Here is a 16,842-nt window from a genome sequence, read left to right as displayed (position 1 = left end):
AAATCGTTGAGTTTGTTAATCAGATATTCGTTAAAGGTTTACATAGTTTAAAATAGGTTAATAAAACAAATTCAAAAAATTCAAAATTCGGGCTTTCAAGTGCCCCAAGTTTGGTTTGAGGATTGGGTTATTCAAAATTTTATCTTCTAGGTCTCGTTGCTTTTTCGCAATGCAAGAAACACATACATTCATGCAGATTCTTCATTATTTCATTTCTTTAAATATAATGCAGGTTTCTAATTTTTGGTGGCAACATTATGAAAAATGATTCAGACTTTTATAGTGAACCAACGCAAAATGCCAAAACGAAAGTAATAGCCCTTCTGGGCAAATTATCTCTTTCGGATAATGATGGGGAAAGGAAATAAAAAATAGCGAAATAAAAATTACCACGACTTGGAATCATTTAGAATCGCAACATGCAGAATTTCTTCAATTACACATTCACACACATAAACGTACGGAAAAAGAATTAAATGCGTCATTAAAGATTTTGTGTCTTACCATATTAATACTACTATATATAAGTAAATTAAGTATTAATACTACTATATATAAGTAACGTACTGTATATAAGTAAATTAAGCTAAAACAAAATTCATATTGGGCATTTCAGTCATGAATGAAATTTTGTTGATCCAGAATTCAGATCAAATACAGCGCTACAGTTACTTGCTGCATCATTTGTGTCGTATCTGGCAACTTGTTACATTCTTCTTCGCTGCTGAACATTACTAAATGCATCCGGATAATAGAAAAAAGTATATTTCTTTTCTAATATCACATTGAAGGAAACCGAACCAGATTCCATTTCGGAGAATTATTTAATAGATAATCATACTAATGATATCTATTAAATAATATATCATGCTAATGATATTTGATGTAAATATTTTATGACGGAAATGATAAAAGAATTGCTTTTCTTTTTTCCAAAATTTTTTGACAATTTGGATGAATCGTGAACTAATAAACAGCTATTTTAAATTTTAAAACTTAAAAAATGCCTTTTTAAGTTAAAAAATTATGTTTTGAAAATATATTCCAAGATCGTTTTCACTAAGAACTATTTATTACCTATTTTTCATAAACAAACTGGTACTAAAATTTCAGTTAATCTTTGGATTATGGTAACTTGGCGATTTTTTGGCGAAACTTTGGCGACCAACCCTGCTAGTTTTTGTTTGGACGCCATTTTGTTTTCACGAAGTAAAGGCATGTTTTTTTTTTTTTTTTTTCCCAACAATCTTCTAGCCGAATTAAGCTTATGATAGAACTTTTATGGAACAAAAGTGCTTAATCATGACGAAGATTAGGTGCGAAATTGGGAGAAAGTGCAGAATCGCAAACTGCTTGCCGCGTTTTTAAGAATTGCACATACACGGTATCCATGAACACGTCGACCTATTTTCACTTAAAAAAGAACATCCCAGAATTGCACAAAAATGGCATTGCGCACACTCTTGACTTTATCCATGTACACTGCTAAAGTCCTAGCTAGTAACTTTTATCGCCTTATCAAAATGTCGCCAAACTACCTGTTACCATATGCCAAAGATTAGCCAAAATTTCTAATATGGAAAGTACTAAATTCTGTAATTCTTATTTCTTTCTTTCAATTTCTAAAGTTGGAACCGTCGTTAAGAATAGATGTTAGAAACCCGAAACCCTTCTTGCAGAGAAACATTCAGGGGATGAATAAAGCAGCTTTGGATTTGTATTCCTTACGGGACGCTGATAGAAAAGAAATTATTCAATCGCTTCATACGGAACTTACGCTTTCCCGAGTAAGTACAAAATATTCTTCATTTTATTCTTAATGTATTTATGGTAGAAGCTGGAAGTAGCTTTTCCAGTTTATATGCTCGTTATTACTAGAAAGGGAACAGCGATTTTATTGATCAGTGGTAAATTTCTTTATTCTTAAAGTAAAGATGAAATTACATTAATATTTTAAATGCATACATGTCATTAACAGATATGATTTCGTTCAAGTTTCCGTAAATAATGACTATATAATAACAGAAATAAATTTACAGTTTATTATAATTAGTGATGATGCACAGTAAAATTAATAGTTGTAAAATAGTTCGAGGAGAAAGCGGAGATTAAGCTAATTCTCCAAACAGCACGAAAACTATCGTAAATTCATAAAATCCCCCTCGGAATAAATTAGAAACACACTTCTGCAAACTGTCTTTTACTTTCAAAGTGTCAGAGCTTATTAATTTACTGGATCTGGCTCTAGGAGTCGTTAATATATATGGTGTTCCACGGGCTTCTAGAAACTTCGGGAAAAATCGCTGTTGGAGCCCCGAAAGTTGCGTTTTCCCAAATCTTACAAAACAAGTTGCTGAGTCAGCAAAAAGTTGCCAAGGCCTGCTAGGAGCATTTTTGTTTATATCTTACGTTCTAGTAGCACTATTTTAGATTTTTACATATTTTTATACTTATAATTTAAAGGTCTAAAATTCTGTACAAAATACACTTTTATACAAAACATGTGGCTACGAAGTCAGTTACGAGTACAATAATTCATAAATCTGTTATTTTAAAAGCAACACAGTAAAGAAGTTACTAAATAAAACAATACAGTAAGACCCCGCTTAACGCGGGGGATACGTTCCATCAAAGTAGAGCGTAATGCGAAACAGCGCTAAACGAGGCTATCTTTACATGTAAATATTGGGGTTAGGGGAAGATGGCTAGGAAATTGGTTAGGTATTAAATTTAAAAAGTATGTTTTTTTAATAAAAATAAAACCAAACATTTATTTCTTAAAGCCCAAATTAATACCACATTATTATTTCTTGCAAAAATAAAAACAAAATATAAATAACAAAACGAATATTCTTAAAAAAACAAATAAAATTCTAAGTCAGTCATATTTAGTTAGCCTTCCGCGTTTTCAGTGTTCTGCCTTTTTGTGACAAAAGGATCTAATGTTGTTTGCCTTTTTCTTTTGCGTTGTTCTCTTAAAAGTTCTTCATAAACGGATAGAGCATCTATAACACCACGCCTTACTTTTGAGCTCCTGTCAAAATTCGGATCATTTTCAATGAATTGATCCATTATTTCAGTTATGGTAGACAAACTCCTTTTTACAAACGCCATCGAAAGTTCTTTTTGCTCTTCTTCTGAATCACTGCTGTCAACATTTTTGTTTTCTTCTTGTTCAGTTAATTCCTTGAGCTCATCATTAGAAAGACTAGCCGCTGCTTCTTGAATTATTTCTTCGACATCTTCCACATTTACCACTTCAAAATATGTCTGTACAATACCGCACCAAACAAGAAATACAAGTACAATCTTTCGGATATGTATTTGAAACCTATCGCTGCATAATATTTCGGGGAATCCCCGTATGCTGCGAGCGATTTCGTGGAATCCCCGGGTTGAAATAAAAGAGCGCTAAACCGAAACAGCGCTAAACGAAACAGCGTTAAGCGGGGTCTTACTGTACCCAATTTTTCATTTCTTAAAATTATATACATAATGTCGAAAGGATTGGATTGGATTATTCAATTATGGCAAAGCACACGAGGGCTATCTGCCTAAAGGGAGGGATGCCTTCGTGGAGGACTTTCTAAAGGAAACTGGCTCGTATACACGTTACACATGAGAAAAACCGCATTAATCGTCCCAGTTTAATGTTTTAAATACTAACTCCTTGAAATGTTCTGTTCGAAACATTAAGCAAAGAGGGATTAATATTAAACGTGTATTTTTAATTGTTCATTCTTTAATTTAATTGTTTACACCACTTTCTCACATTTTTTTTCGCTTTCATTACAAATGTTTGGCTTATATCATAGAGTTGATAATTTTTAATTTTAAATTTACACCATTATACCTACAGAATTTTCTTCACATAGGATAAACAATTAAAAATAATTTCCTTTTTAAACTAAAACTCTCTCTCTCTCTCACTATATATACTATGTATATAGTCATTATATTATTAACTATACTATATCATATATATAGTATAGTATATACATGTGCTCCTGTGGATATATATATATATCCACACAAGTATATGTATATAATTTTAGAATAATAATTTAAATTATTTTATTTTTCATAAATATGATATTGGAAATAGTAAAAAGAACATAAAATATTTAAAAAAAAACTATATAATAAAACATAAGATTTTAGAAAATGAAACAGTGAGCTAAAGATCTGAACTTTGGACACACTATGTTCATTTTAATTGTGTTAATTTTCAAGGGGATGGGTGGAATTAAAAGGATAACAATGGTTCCAAAAGAAAATTTTTTTTCTTAAACTTGGTTATTAAACTATTACTATATATATCACATATATGCCGACATAGACACGTATGTTTATGATATATAGTATCTCTCTCTCATCCTTTCCCCCGCACTGTTTCAAACGAAAATGTGATTACTGATTTTATCGTCTTAAGCTAGGCAAAGGTAAAGAACTATTTAAATCTTTTAATTAATTTAAAATGATTTATTATCTCGAGAATTGGCAGCATCATAGTTTTGTTAAAAATATTAGGGTAAACATGTGCAGCTCTTACGTGGTATATCAGATAAGGTATTTCAGAATAATTCTACTTAATATGTAATAATTAAATTCTTTCTAAAGTTAAAACCACTCTCTATGGAAATGAGATGGGTTTTCTGGTCTACTCCTTAAATGACAGTCCTTTTTCTAATGCCAGGCTGGAGACAATCCACAAAGAATTAGCTAAAAGTAAACTAGAATATCTTTATAAGGTTTGAGTTATTATTTTTAATAATACCGTTGCGTGCGTACGGGTTCGTTATAAAATGAATGCACAAGTCCGGTGAAAAATGAACAAAAATTTATTATTATCACAACAAAAATGCTTAAATATTCTCAAATTATCATGCAGTATTACAATATCTCACAGTAGTTATCTTTTAACTACTTAAATGTCCAATAGAACATAATTCAAAACAGCTAAAGAAAGCTAATCCGCGAATTCGCTACAATCAACAAGAGCAGTTTTCTAAACAACAACAAACTAAGCAACTACTACGAACTGAGATGTTTTCCTCCTTTTATAAGATTTTAAAATCACGCGCTAGAATTTTCTGGTACTTTCTCGAAATCAAAAAGAGATATTTATTTATTTAATGTTAAATGCACGTGCTCTTGTATTTTTAATTCTCCGGCTTAGCTTTCTTCTTTTAATATTCGTCACGCGCTGCACTGCGCTGGAAATAAAACCATTTAATTTATAATTGAACTAACATTAGCTTTTTAAATACCAAATTCGTAACACTGCCCCCTTCCCAAGGACTGCACGTCCCGGGCAGTACAATCCCTGGACAGGAAGCTAAACTTACAACTGTGGCATAAATGCAACTGAGGCATAAACATTACATTACAATATCAAACAATATAAACAATAAATGCAATAACTAACTTAAACAAATCAAATGCTATCAAATACTAAATACAAAACAAATACTAAATACAAATCAAATACTAAATGCAAATCAAATACTAAATACACATTTATAAACAAAAAGGACCATGGTCTGATACTATTTACAATTATTTACATTACGTACTATGGCCATAGTAATGAGCTAACCTGTCGTAATGAACGACTTTAGGTTTAGAGTTCGAAGACTTACTAATCCGAACCATGACGTCATTTAGTCTGTTCAGCACTGTATACGGATCATCCGAAGGTGACTGTAATTTAGCTCCGTCGCCAAGTTGACTCGCTTTCGTGCAGAACGGTGCATCCCCTCAAACCGGGCCTGGACATCTTGGGTGTGTTCCTCAGGCGATGAAGGCGCATCCGTAGGGCGACCAAACAGGCGGTCACAAGGCAGACGAAGGTCTCGACCGAAGAGCTTCTGAGATGGAGAATAGCTGGTAGTCTTGCGTTTCTTTTCGACCCTAGCATGATTTCGGCGGCTTCCCGAGCTGGGTCTTTCGGACAAGGCGTCGGCATTTCCAAGTGAGGATCTCTTCTGAGGATGGATAGTCATGTCACCAGATGCTGAAAGCAGTTTGTTGTTTTTGAAGTCTAAGGAAAAATTGTATTTCCTTAAAAAGTCCAATCCGAGTATGCATGGATCTGTGATATCCGCCACATAAGCCGTGTGATGGTAGGGGGCACTTCCAAATGTGATTTTCACGTTTAACTTACCAGCTATGTTGATCTTATCATCAGACGCAGTCTGAAGGGTAACACAGGATGGCGTCCAAATAAGTTTATCTTTAAACTGTTCAGCTAAGTCTTTCCTAATGATGGTAACATTAGCTCCTGTGTCAATGATCATATCACAAGGAACTCCATCGATATTCCCATTAATGGACAGTCCGTTACTGTTGCCACTCACTGTATAAATTTTAAACGCTTTAAAACAAGGTTTTTAATTCTGTGGCAACCTCATTCCCTTGATATGGTCACTAATTTGTTTCCTGTATGGTTGCTGGGAACTGGTCTCAATTTTCGTACCCTGGGGTCTTCTGCAATTCTTTCGTACGTGGCCTTCAGCTCCACAGTTCCAGCACTTTGGTTTCTTGTCAGTCCTTTTCTTTTCCGTGGCATTTAATTGTCTGCTTAAATCGTATGCCTTAGTTTCCGTGTCCTGAGGTGTTCTGCAGTTCCTTCGTAGGTGGCCTTCAACACCGCAATTCCAGCACTTTAGCGTCGGTTTCTTTTCACCACTCTTCCGTCTTAAAGCATTCACTGGGCTTGTCAACTCATTCGTTTTATGATCCGTGCCCTGGGGTGTTCTGCAATGCCGTCGTAGGTGACCTTCATTATCACATCTCCAACACCTTAGAGCCACTTTCTTATCGCTCCTATTCCGTATCAAAGCGTCGACTTGTCTGGCTAAATCATCTAAACGAGCCATCAGTTGATCCACTGGCTCATGGACTCGCACAGCTCTAACTGGGTAGCGATATCTACTAGTTCCTTGCTGAGCTGCCTCGAACTTCGTGGCGCAAAAGAGCGCTTTTTATGTCCTTTACATCTGCCATTCGAAGCGCTTTCTGTATTTCAGGATCCCGGATGCCATCGATGAAATATTGCAGCGACAGGATTTCCCTCGTTTCTCTCAGGCACTCCGTAAAGGCGAGGAGGGATAGCCTTTCAAATCCGTGGCGAGTTCCTGGAGTGATTCGGTGGGCTTCTGTTGACGGGATTTTAATTGAAGCCTGCTGTAGTCTTTTAAACATTTCTCGCCGAAGCGCAGCTCCAAAGTGCCGGATAGAGCTTCGAAATCTAGCCTTTGATTTTCGGGAAGCGTCTGCAGGATATCCGCTGCGTCTGCTCTCAGAGAAGCGGCGAGATGACAGGCCTTAGCTTGGGAATTCCATCCATTCGCATCCGAAACGATAGAAAATTGTGTTTTATACACTTGCCAGGATGTCTTCCCATCATATGTGGATAGCTTCAGAGATGGACGAGCAGGCATCGGTAAGAATGTAAAACCATCAGAATTGCTTCCTTCTGTCACTATGCTCTTCTTTAAAGTGTCAAATTCTTTGGCAACAGCAGCAGAAACCCTTTACTCAATTTGTTGTTTGACGGCAGAAACTCTTTGTTCAATTTGTTGCTCTACCGCAGAAACTCTTTCTTGAATTTCTCCAACTTTGTCTTCAACTGTATCTATTCTTCCTTCCATAGCTTCGAACTTGTTTTCTATTATGCAAGTAATTTCTCTCTTCAATTCCTCTTGTCCCGCTTTCATTTCTTCCTTAACGGATTCCTGGCCCAATTTCATCTGTTCCTGTGTCGCTTTCCTTTTTTCCTTAAGGGATTCCTGGCCTAATTTCATTTCCTCTTTAACGGATTCCTGGCCCAATTTCATTTCTTCCTTAACGGAGTTGACGGCTCCTTCCATCTTTTCTTGGAAAGCAGTAAATGTAGTCATCATTTGCCTGAATTGTTCTTCCATCGCTCTTGTGATTGGCATTCAAAATCCCACTTCTGACACCAAAAATTGTTACGTGCGTACGGGTTCGTTATGAAATGAATGTACAAGTCCGCTGAAAAATGAATAAAAATTTATTATTATCACAACAAAAATGCTTAAATTTTCTCAAATTATCATGCAGCATTACAATATCTCACAGTAGTTATCTTTTAACTACTCAAATGTTCAATAGAACGTAATTCAAAACAGCTAAAGAGAGCTAATCCGCGAATTCGCTACAATCAACAAGAGCAGTTTTCTAAACAACAACAAACTAAGCAACTACTACGAACTGAGATGTTTTCCTCCTTTTATAAGATTTTAAAATCACGCGCTAGAATTTTCTGGTACTTTCTCGAAATCAAAAAGAGATATTTATTTATTTAATGTTAAATGCACGTGCTCTTGTATTTTTAATTCTCCGGCTTAGCTTTCTTCTTTTAATATTCGTCACGCGCTGCACTGCGCTGGAAATAAAACCATTTAATTTATAATTGAACTAACATTAGCTTTTTAAATACCAAATTCGTAACACTACGTTGATCGAGAGTAATTTTATTCTATTTATTTGTTTGAATGCAGACTTCAGTATTTCCTCTCAGCATCTGAGGACGACGTAACAATAAAATTTCTGCAGTATTTAAAGCAGTTTGCTCGAAAACCTGATCCATCGATCCTTTAAGCAATATAAACGAATTCTCAAAACATGATCACCGCCACTTATCTTTTATTTGTAAACAATACTTCGTAATACAAGAGAACATCCTAAAATCAATGTCGATAAATGAAAGGCAGAGTTACGTGGATTTAAAGTTTAAACAAGACACTGGAATGAAATGCGGAACGATGCCTCAAATGAAGTACATTCAAATTTGTACTTAACCAAGATAATCCAATCCAGATACATTTCGTAAAATTTGTCCTTGCTTCTAAGAAATCTTATAAATTTTAGCCCTCTTTTTTATTAATTTATTCTATCATTTTCAAACTCTATAGTCTTCTAATTTTTGCTTTCGAAAATTTGAAACTGTTTCATACTTCTTTTTACAGATGGCTGTCAATAACAAGAGCGAGGAAGATGCTCCATATAAGAGATACACTGTTGCAGAGTTTATAAATGAATCACCAAAGGTAATAAATACTTTTGTGTTCAAAATGAAGATAATTGTTGTTGTAGGTTATTTTATTTTATTCTTTAGCATGTACTTTGCTGTGTTATTTTGTCGAATAATTTAATGCAGGAATCTCAAAGCTGTGACCCGTTTTCCCGGCACCCCGAAGCAATTGCCTGCGAATGCATTTCACTTATGTAATTGTTGTAAATAGTTGCAGAGATGTACAAATATCGACTAATCTTGCGTACGTGACTGTTATAGAAGGAAGATGAGGTAGAATATAAACGACAAGGCTTGTAAAAGGAGCTGTAATAAAATGGTTTTTTGATTCAATAAATAAAATCAAAATTTTCATGACACAAAAAACGTAAAACCATCAACGAGCTATACATTGCCACAGGCACACAAAGAAAACGGGGGGGGGGAAAGAACTTTTATACCTCTCTTTCTACTGGGCCGATTGACGAAATTTAACATGCATTTGTCAAGTACCAAAAGTGCGACTTAGGATATGTATTAGGCCCACCAGCGGCCGAGCCGTAATGTCGCTGAACACTGGTAGTTCGATCCGAGATTCGAATCCCGCGAACGGGCTGGCTGCATGGGCGTTTTCGTGGTTTTCCCCATGTGTAACGTGTATACGAGACAGTTTCCCTTAGAAAGTCCTCCACGAAGGCATCCTTCCCTTTAGGCAGATAGCCCTCGAGGCTTTGCCATAATCACACACACACACATAGGATATGTATTACATTCATATATACCACATTGTTTCAACATAGGTATTTTGAAACAAAATAGAACTTTTTCTGAAATGACGTACTTTTTTTAATCCCCTATTTCGATTATGCGACTCAAATTATGCCAAGTTTTGTGTAGGTAGGTGTATTTAATTATGGCAAAGCACACGAGGGCTATCTGCCTAAGGGGAGGGATGCCTTCGTGGAGGACTTTCTAAGGGAAACTGGCTCGTATACACGTTACACATGGGGAAAACCACGAAAACGCCCATGCAGCCAGCCCGTTCGCAGGATTCGAACCTCGGGCCGAACTACCAGTGTTCAGCGACTTTACTGCTCGGCCGCTGTTGGGCGCCAAGTTTTGTGAAACTCACACTAGTACATCAAAAGCATCACCTCTTAAAATTTTATCTCCTCGGCGTTAATTGAACGTGGTTATGTGTTTATTAATCTTTTTTTTTTTTTTTTTTTATTAAACTTACTGGATTCTTTCTTTCACTATTCGAAATTTAAGTTCAAACCAAATAAAATTCGCAAGTACGTTCTGATTTGTTTTTAAAATTTGTATTTTTCAGTAATTTTTATAAAATTTTCGAAAATATTTTTACGTATAAAAGTTTAATAAATATTTTTACGTATAAAAGTTTAATATCACTTTAAAGTAAACGTATTTCTAATCACACATGCAAAAATTAAAGTTCTTTTTATTCAGAATTTCTAAAGATATATGCAGATTTATATATTGGCGCGTTTTGAAATTTGGCATATTTGCTATAAACGATAATTACGCCAAATGTGGTTTATGCACTTTGTTAAAATTATTTGAAAGTATGAACGATGCATTTTTTTCCACTCGTGCACAAATAAAAACTGGGAAAGGAAAACAGGTTACTGTAAATTAAGAATTTCGCCAAGGGAATTATTCTTGGCCGAAAATGAAAAAAGTGCGCCAAGATAAATTTTTAAATTTCTACATAAGTTTCTCACCAAATTTGGCAAAATTTAATATTTTGCATAAGTTGAGTCATAGAATCGAAATATAGGAAAACAAAGGAGTATGCCATTTCAGAAAAAGTCTGAGTTTGTGTGAAAATATCTATATTAGAACGTTATATATAAATATAGTATATAGTCTAAGGAGCGCTTTTGAGATATGGAAAATGCAAAAATGCAAATTAGATTTCTTCAATCGGCACAATAGAACGGGAGATCTACATTTGTATCTCCATTTTTATGTGCAGACTGTACATAATAATGCATGGATAATAAATATATCATTTCTTGTCGACTTAATGATCACTTAAGAGCTCTGAATAAAGAGATGAGAGGAGAGTATAAATTACCACTGAGGTTTATGCTTGTATCAGATGTTTCAACATTAAATTAAGGTTTCGGAAAAGGGTCGTAATAACGAGAATAAAAATTCTCATACATTTCCTGTATATTAAATCCTTCCTCATTATTTCAAATGAAATGAAGAATTCATGCAAAAACTAGCATTATTACGAGAAGAGTTTGAAGAAATGTTTAGATTTTAATGAAGTGGAGTCTAAAATTTTCCTCTCCATTAGAAACGAACATGAATAACAAACGCTACAGTATATCTTTAAATGGAGCTAATTAACTTATAGTGTAATATAAATCAGTACTTTTCCGTTTTGCCAGCGCAGGCGATAAAGTCGCCAATAATGGTACAACTGATGCCAAAGGGAATATCCTCGCTGGTAACCTTTTACTCCTCATTTTCAAAACAAGTCGCAACCATTTCTTATCAAATTGATTGTTTCTTTCAATACTGACATACAATTACATAGAATTTTTACAAGATAGTTCAATTTTATGCTTTAAGGTCAATCTAATAACAATGCACTAGCGAAAAAAAGCACTGCGATTTTACATAATTTCTGAGTAAGCTATTCGTATGCATTGAAATAATTCTTGCATTTAAACTTGTTTGAATTAAAATTTAACTTGAAATTAATGTAGATAATTACTGAGAGAATTGGGTTTTTGTAGCGTAGTTTACGTGAGATGTGATCACTTGGAGTCACGTGAATCAGGATGTTGTACCGTGAAAGCATAGTAAATTCTTAAATTAATGACGTTTTACAAATTTTATTGTCTTTATTTATTGGCTTTTTATAAAATTTGAACGATATTAAAATGTTTATGCCCTCAAAATAAAAAAAAATCTTAGAACCAACATCTGTTAACATTTTATATGTGTATGCTCTGTGTTGTCGCCAATAAAGTTTGTTTGGCGAGATTTGCGCCGGCGAAACGGAAAAGTACCTACAAATCTTAGTAAAAATTATACAGATACAGATTTCATTAATTTTTATTCACCCTTTTCAAAAGGTAAAACATTCTCACACGAAGTTTTGCAATGAGAACCATCACTTTGTTCAGGAGTATATTTGCGCATGGAAATGTTTTCCTTTCCGTGCTTGAAAATTAATTAGAAAAGAACCATATCGACAGATGAGAATCTGCAATCCATCATAAAGACAGTTTCTAATAATTTTTCTCTAAGTTTACAAAACTTTATTAGAATCGAACCACTGTCAAGTATCAAGTTTTAGTTAAAAATAAAGAAGTACAATGTTCCTCGATACTTGTTTAGATCTAACGCCGAGGAGTTTAGTGAACTAATTATCGCTGAGTTCCAATTGTTACTACAGAAACGTGGGAAGGATTAAAATACCCTTTTATTCACTCAAAGAAATATTAACAATTTATTCACTCAAAGAAATATTAACAAATGGCCCCCTTCTCGGGCTTACAGGAAAGCTTCCACTTCGGCTTTTAAATCAGGATAACGAAATAAGAAACTAATGCTAAACTAAATAGACTTAGCCGAAGCTGGACGCAAATACCTAACGTAGTTGGCTCTTAAATTAAAGTAGCCGGCTATTCTCAACAGGAACATACAATACCGTGGAGTGTAATCGATTCAAAGACGAAGTAGCCAGAGGGCAAATTCGCGCAACTAAGCTCACGTGACTCCTAAGCTCGCGACTCCTAAGCTCTCTCTTACTTACTCTCTGCCGTAAGTAAGCTCTCTCTTACGTACTTACGGCAAACTCGCGACTCCTAAGCTCTCTCTTACTTACTCTCTGCCGTAAGTAAGCTCTCTCTTACGTACTTACGGCAAACTCGCGACTCCTAAGCTCTCTCTTACTTACTCTCTGCCGTAAGTAAGCTCTCTCTTACGTACTTACGGCAAACTCGCGACTCCTAAGCTCTCTCTTCTGAAGTAAATTGAGCTTCCTTTAAATACTTCTTCTAACTCATTTGCATTCACCGAGATTCTAAAAAGTCATTCTGGTAAGGAGTTGTAAGTGGGAAACAAGAATTGAAAGGAAAGGGTTTCAAAATTAAAAAATAACTGTTATAAAATTAAAATACTCATAACAAAGTTTCTAATGATTTACGTATAGATATATGTATTTTTTTTCCATGTGTCGAAAAAAATTTTGATAAATAACGGAAATAGCATCGGTCATCATTGTTTATTCTTAGATTATGTCTCATTTGGAAAGTTTTCTCTGAAAACTTCGTAAGTTTCCATTATTTTTTTATTTTAAGTAAAATAATTTATTTAAGAATTTTATTTAATTTTAAGAAATGCCTTGCTTGTACCGATCCTTAGATTTCATATAGAAAATAGATATAAATTTCAATTTTTCTTTCCATTATTATTATTGTGATTTGATTTGATAAATATGTGATCTCATAACCAATTATTAAGGTAAATTTAAAATTTCGTTTAACCTATTATAAGATCTGTTCTTCTTAGGGAACCTACTATTAGACCGGAACTCTAAAAGACAAATGATGACTATTCACGGTATCTGCATAAGTATCACGAACACAGGGAAAGGGTGTAACGGATTTTTTAATTAATCCAAATAAAGTTTAACAGACGGCACCATTTGGTACTTGCAAAAGCCAACACTTTTGGCTTTAGGTTAAAGATAATGAATAAACTAAAGGTAATAAAATTAGAGTAGTCTAAGACTTCACAGTTTAATTAGCGCTCCAAGCAGGTTGAACGCGCTCTGATTTCATCCTCCCAAACCTTCATTTAAATACTTCCTTTTTTCTACTTAATTTGAATATCGCGCGCGCTGGGAACTTACATTTTGGTAGGGAAATGAAACGAGGCTTATTTTACAAAGAAACGAGGAGGAAATTTATTTAAACTGGGACATATAGTCAGCATCCAGTTAACAGATGGTGGATTATCCGGGCTTTGTCTGAATACTTTAGGATTGTTTATTACAGAATAATTGGAAAATCACTATGAGAAATCACCAGAATGTAGCAAACGTTTTAGAGGAAGTGGAAGAAGGATACGAAAGAGCGTAAGATGAAAACAGCAATAGCAGATGATATCACAGTATTTAAGAATTGTTTTTATCGACGACAGCACGCAGTTTAATTGCTCATAATTCTGGAATACATAAATGTTGTTAAATGATCCATTTAAAAGAAATTGCTAACTTAGAAGGTCCTAATTTTGTAGTATTAGCTAAAATATCGTTCTAGTAGATTGCAAAGACAGTTATCGCTTTGTCTAATGTGGATTATAACATATTCTATGAAGATTTAAAAAAATCTTTTTATTGAATTCGAATTTAATGAGAAAGTACCACTTTTGTATACTAAAAAAAAAAAGCAACTTACAAGCGATTAAATAACAAAGTTGAAATGATTAAACAAAAATACTGTAGCCAGAGAATACGCCAGCCTCTGGAATACGCGCCCAGCGTGCAGACCACTACACTACGAAGGCGTGCTAAGAAGGCGGGAGAAATATCTAATGTTCTACACTTATAAGTGTTGTTTTTGAATATTTTAAGTGTACAAGAACTGCATTTTTATTTACGCTGTCCGTATTTTCTCATATGTGTGACAAAAGTTCAAATGATCCCGAACATATCAGTTCGAGTTTATCTGATGAATACCATCTAAGGACAATAACGGCAACGAACAGTCAAGGAAGAAAAGAAAGAGCCGACCTATGGAAAAAAAAAAAAAAAAAAAAAAAAAAAAACAAATGATAAATGAGCCGCAGTGAAGGAGAGAGTTATATTTGAACATGAGGAAATGTTATTCCTCTTCGAAATATTGGTTCATAGAAAATACAATATCACAAGTAGTGATGCTGAAAAAACTGAAAGTGAATTAATTCTACGATGAATAATGATACATATCTTATGATATGATACATACAAAATAATACAATACATATAATACACATAATGATACATATAATGATACTAATGATACATACATATAATACACATAATGATACATATAATGATACATATATATAATGATACATACAAAATAACCTTCATTGGTTTATGATGACACGTAATATTGACAAGAATACCGAAAGGAACCTTTCCTAACAATAGAATTTCTTCGAACTAGAAATTTTACGCACGATAGACTTCATTTAAAACCCTATTTCAAATCTATATCTGATGTTCTACACTTAAATTTCTTTAAAACTTTAAATGTATTGCCTGGAGAGCCTAACTTCTCAATAATTTCGTTTACAATATGCTGGTTTCGTACAATAAACTAGTTTACAATATACTAGAAATTTAGTTTTCTGTTTGTGATTAATGATTGGAAAATGCTATTTGTGTGAATAAAAGTGAAAATTTTCAAATGTTTTTAACAGATTGACTGGCTTCGATATTTTAGAGGAATCGTTGGGTATGATATCGGAGAAAATGAAACCATTCTTGTTACCCAACTCAATTTCTTCCGTCTCTTGGGTTATTACCTAGAAGGACCGAATAAAAGGTAAGAGAAGACTTATGAGAAACTTATGATGCCGACAACTTGTGTGAACATTTGCCCTGAATTGTTAGTATTTTTTAATAGTTTTAACTTGTTGTGTGGAATATTTTATTTATCGGTTGCTTTTTGTACAGTAATTTTTCTGTACGTAAAATGCGTGCATGTTTTGGATTCGTGGGTTTCTTTTAGAACTTTTAATTCTCAATCGATTAATATCGTAATTGTGAAAGCAGCTAAAGTAGAACTCTAGAAATGGGATGAAGATCTCTAAATGGGAGTTGTCGAATATTTTGTTCCCAATTTGGCTGCAGATAGCAATTTATCACCTATGTGGCAACATTTTGGAGTTTTTGTAAAAAATATCTTTTGAATACCATAAGAGCAATTTTTCTATTTGATTCCTTATTATGATGTACTTTATACCGAGGTTGAAATATATTACAGAAAAATTATTTACAATACATACAAATGCATGATGTTTGTGATATAAATATAACAATCATAAATAATATGTCAAAACTATTTGACGTAAATTTATCAATTTGACGTTAATTAATCAAGTATTTGACGTTTATTAATCAAGTAAGGCAGTTCCGGTAGTGCCTGTCTTCTCAACAGCTGTGTAAATTGATAGCTGCACTGGAACCGAAATTTAGCTTGCTGAAATTATATTTTTAATCCTTTATATTCACCTCACAATGTTGTTTATGAATAACAGCCTAAAGAATGTTACAGACTTTTGAGTTTCTCAAACTTTTTAGCCCTATGTACCCTTTTCATTTTTGCTAGAAGGTCATTCAATCCTCCTTTCCCAAACTCGAAATATAAATATTAAATTATTTAAATTAAATCACTTTTAAACTTATTTTATGAATCAAATAACAAAAAAAAAAAAAAAAAAAAAAAAAAAAAAAAAGAACATATAAAATTTTCATAAATACGAAAACTTGAATAAATGTTGTATTTTATGTTCATAAACATTAGCTAAATACTTAATAGATCCGAAGAATTCTGATCGCATTTCCGTGAAAGCTATGAAATTCCCTTTAAGAGGATTTCCTGCTATGAAATTCCCTTTAAGAGGATTTTCCTGCTTGTTCAGAATCCCTTTATAGACGATGTCTTTAAGACTTAATGCAGTCTTACAGTCGTTGTTGTACACGTAAATTGTGCTGCTTTTTAAAAATGATAGATGAGTATTATAGCGCACAATTTCTATAAAGA

At 33.7% G+C, this 16,842-nt stretch overlaps 1 protein-coding gene across 2 annotated transcripts in view; it reads left to right on the top strand.

Annotated features, from left to right (window-relative positions):
- The window catches only part of LOC118199395 (neprilysin-2-like), a 115,821-nt gene that overhangs the window by 42,940 nt on the left and 56,039 nt on the right, over positions 1-16,842 (top strand). For both annotated transcript variants that reach the window (XM_035371244.2, XM_035371243.2), the window contains 3 exons: positions 1,629-1,787; positions 8,997-9,077; positions 15,497-15,621. In XM_035371244.2, the coding sequence (XP_035227135.1) occupies positions 1,629-1,787; positions 8,997-9,077; positions 15,497-15,621 (365 nt within the window). The remainder of the gene's footprint in view (positions 1-1,628; positions 1,788-8,996; positions 9,078-15,496; positions 15,622-16,842) is intronic.

This window comes from Stegodyphus dumicola, chromosome 2 (assembly GCF_044657685.1).
Source record: "Stegodyphus dumicola isolate Sdum_Otavi_A_Nest chromosome 2, ASM4465768v1".
NCBI lineage: Eukaryota > Metazoa > Arthropoda > Arachnida > Araneae > Eresidae > Stegodyphus > Stegodyphus dumicola.
This window is presented reverse-complemented; position numbering and strand designations above follow the sequence as displayed.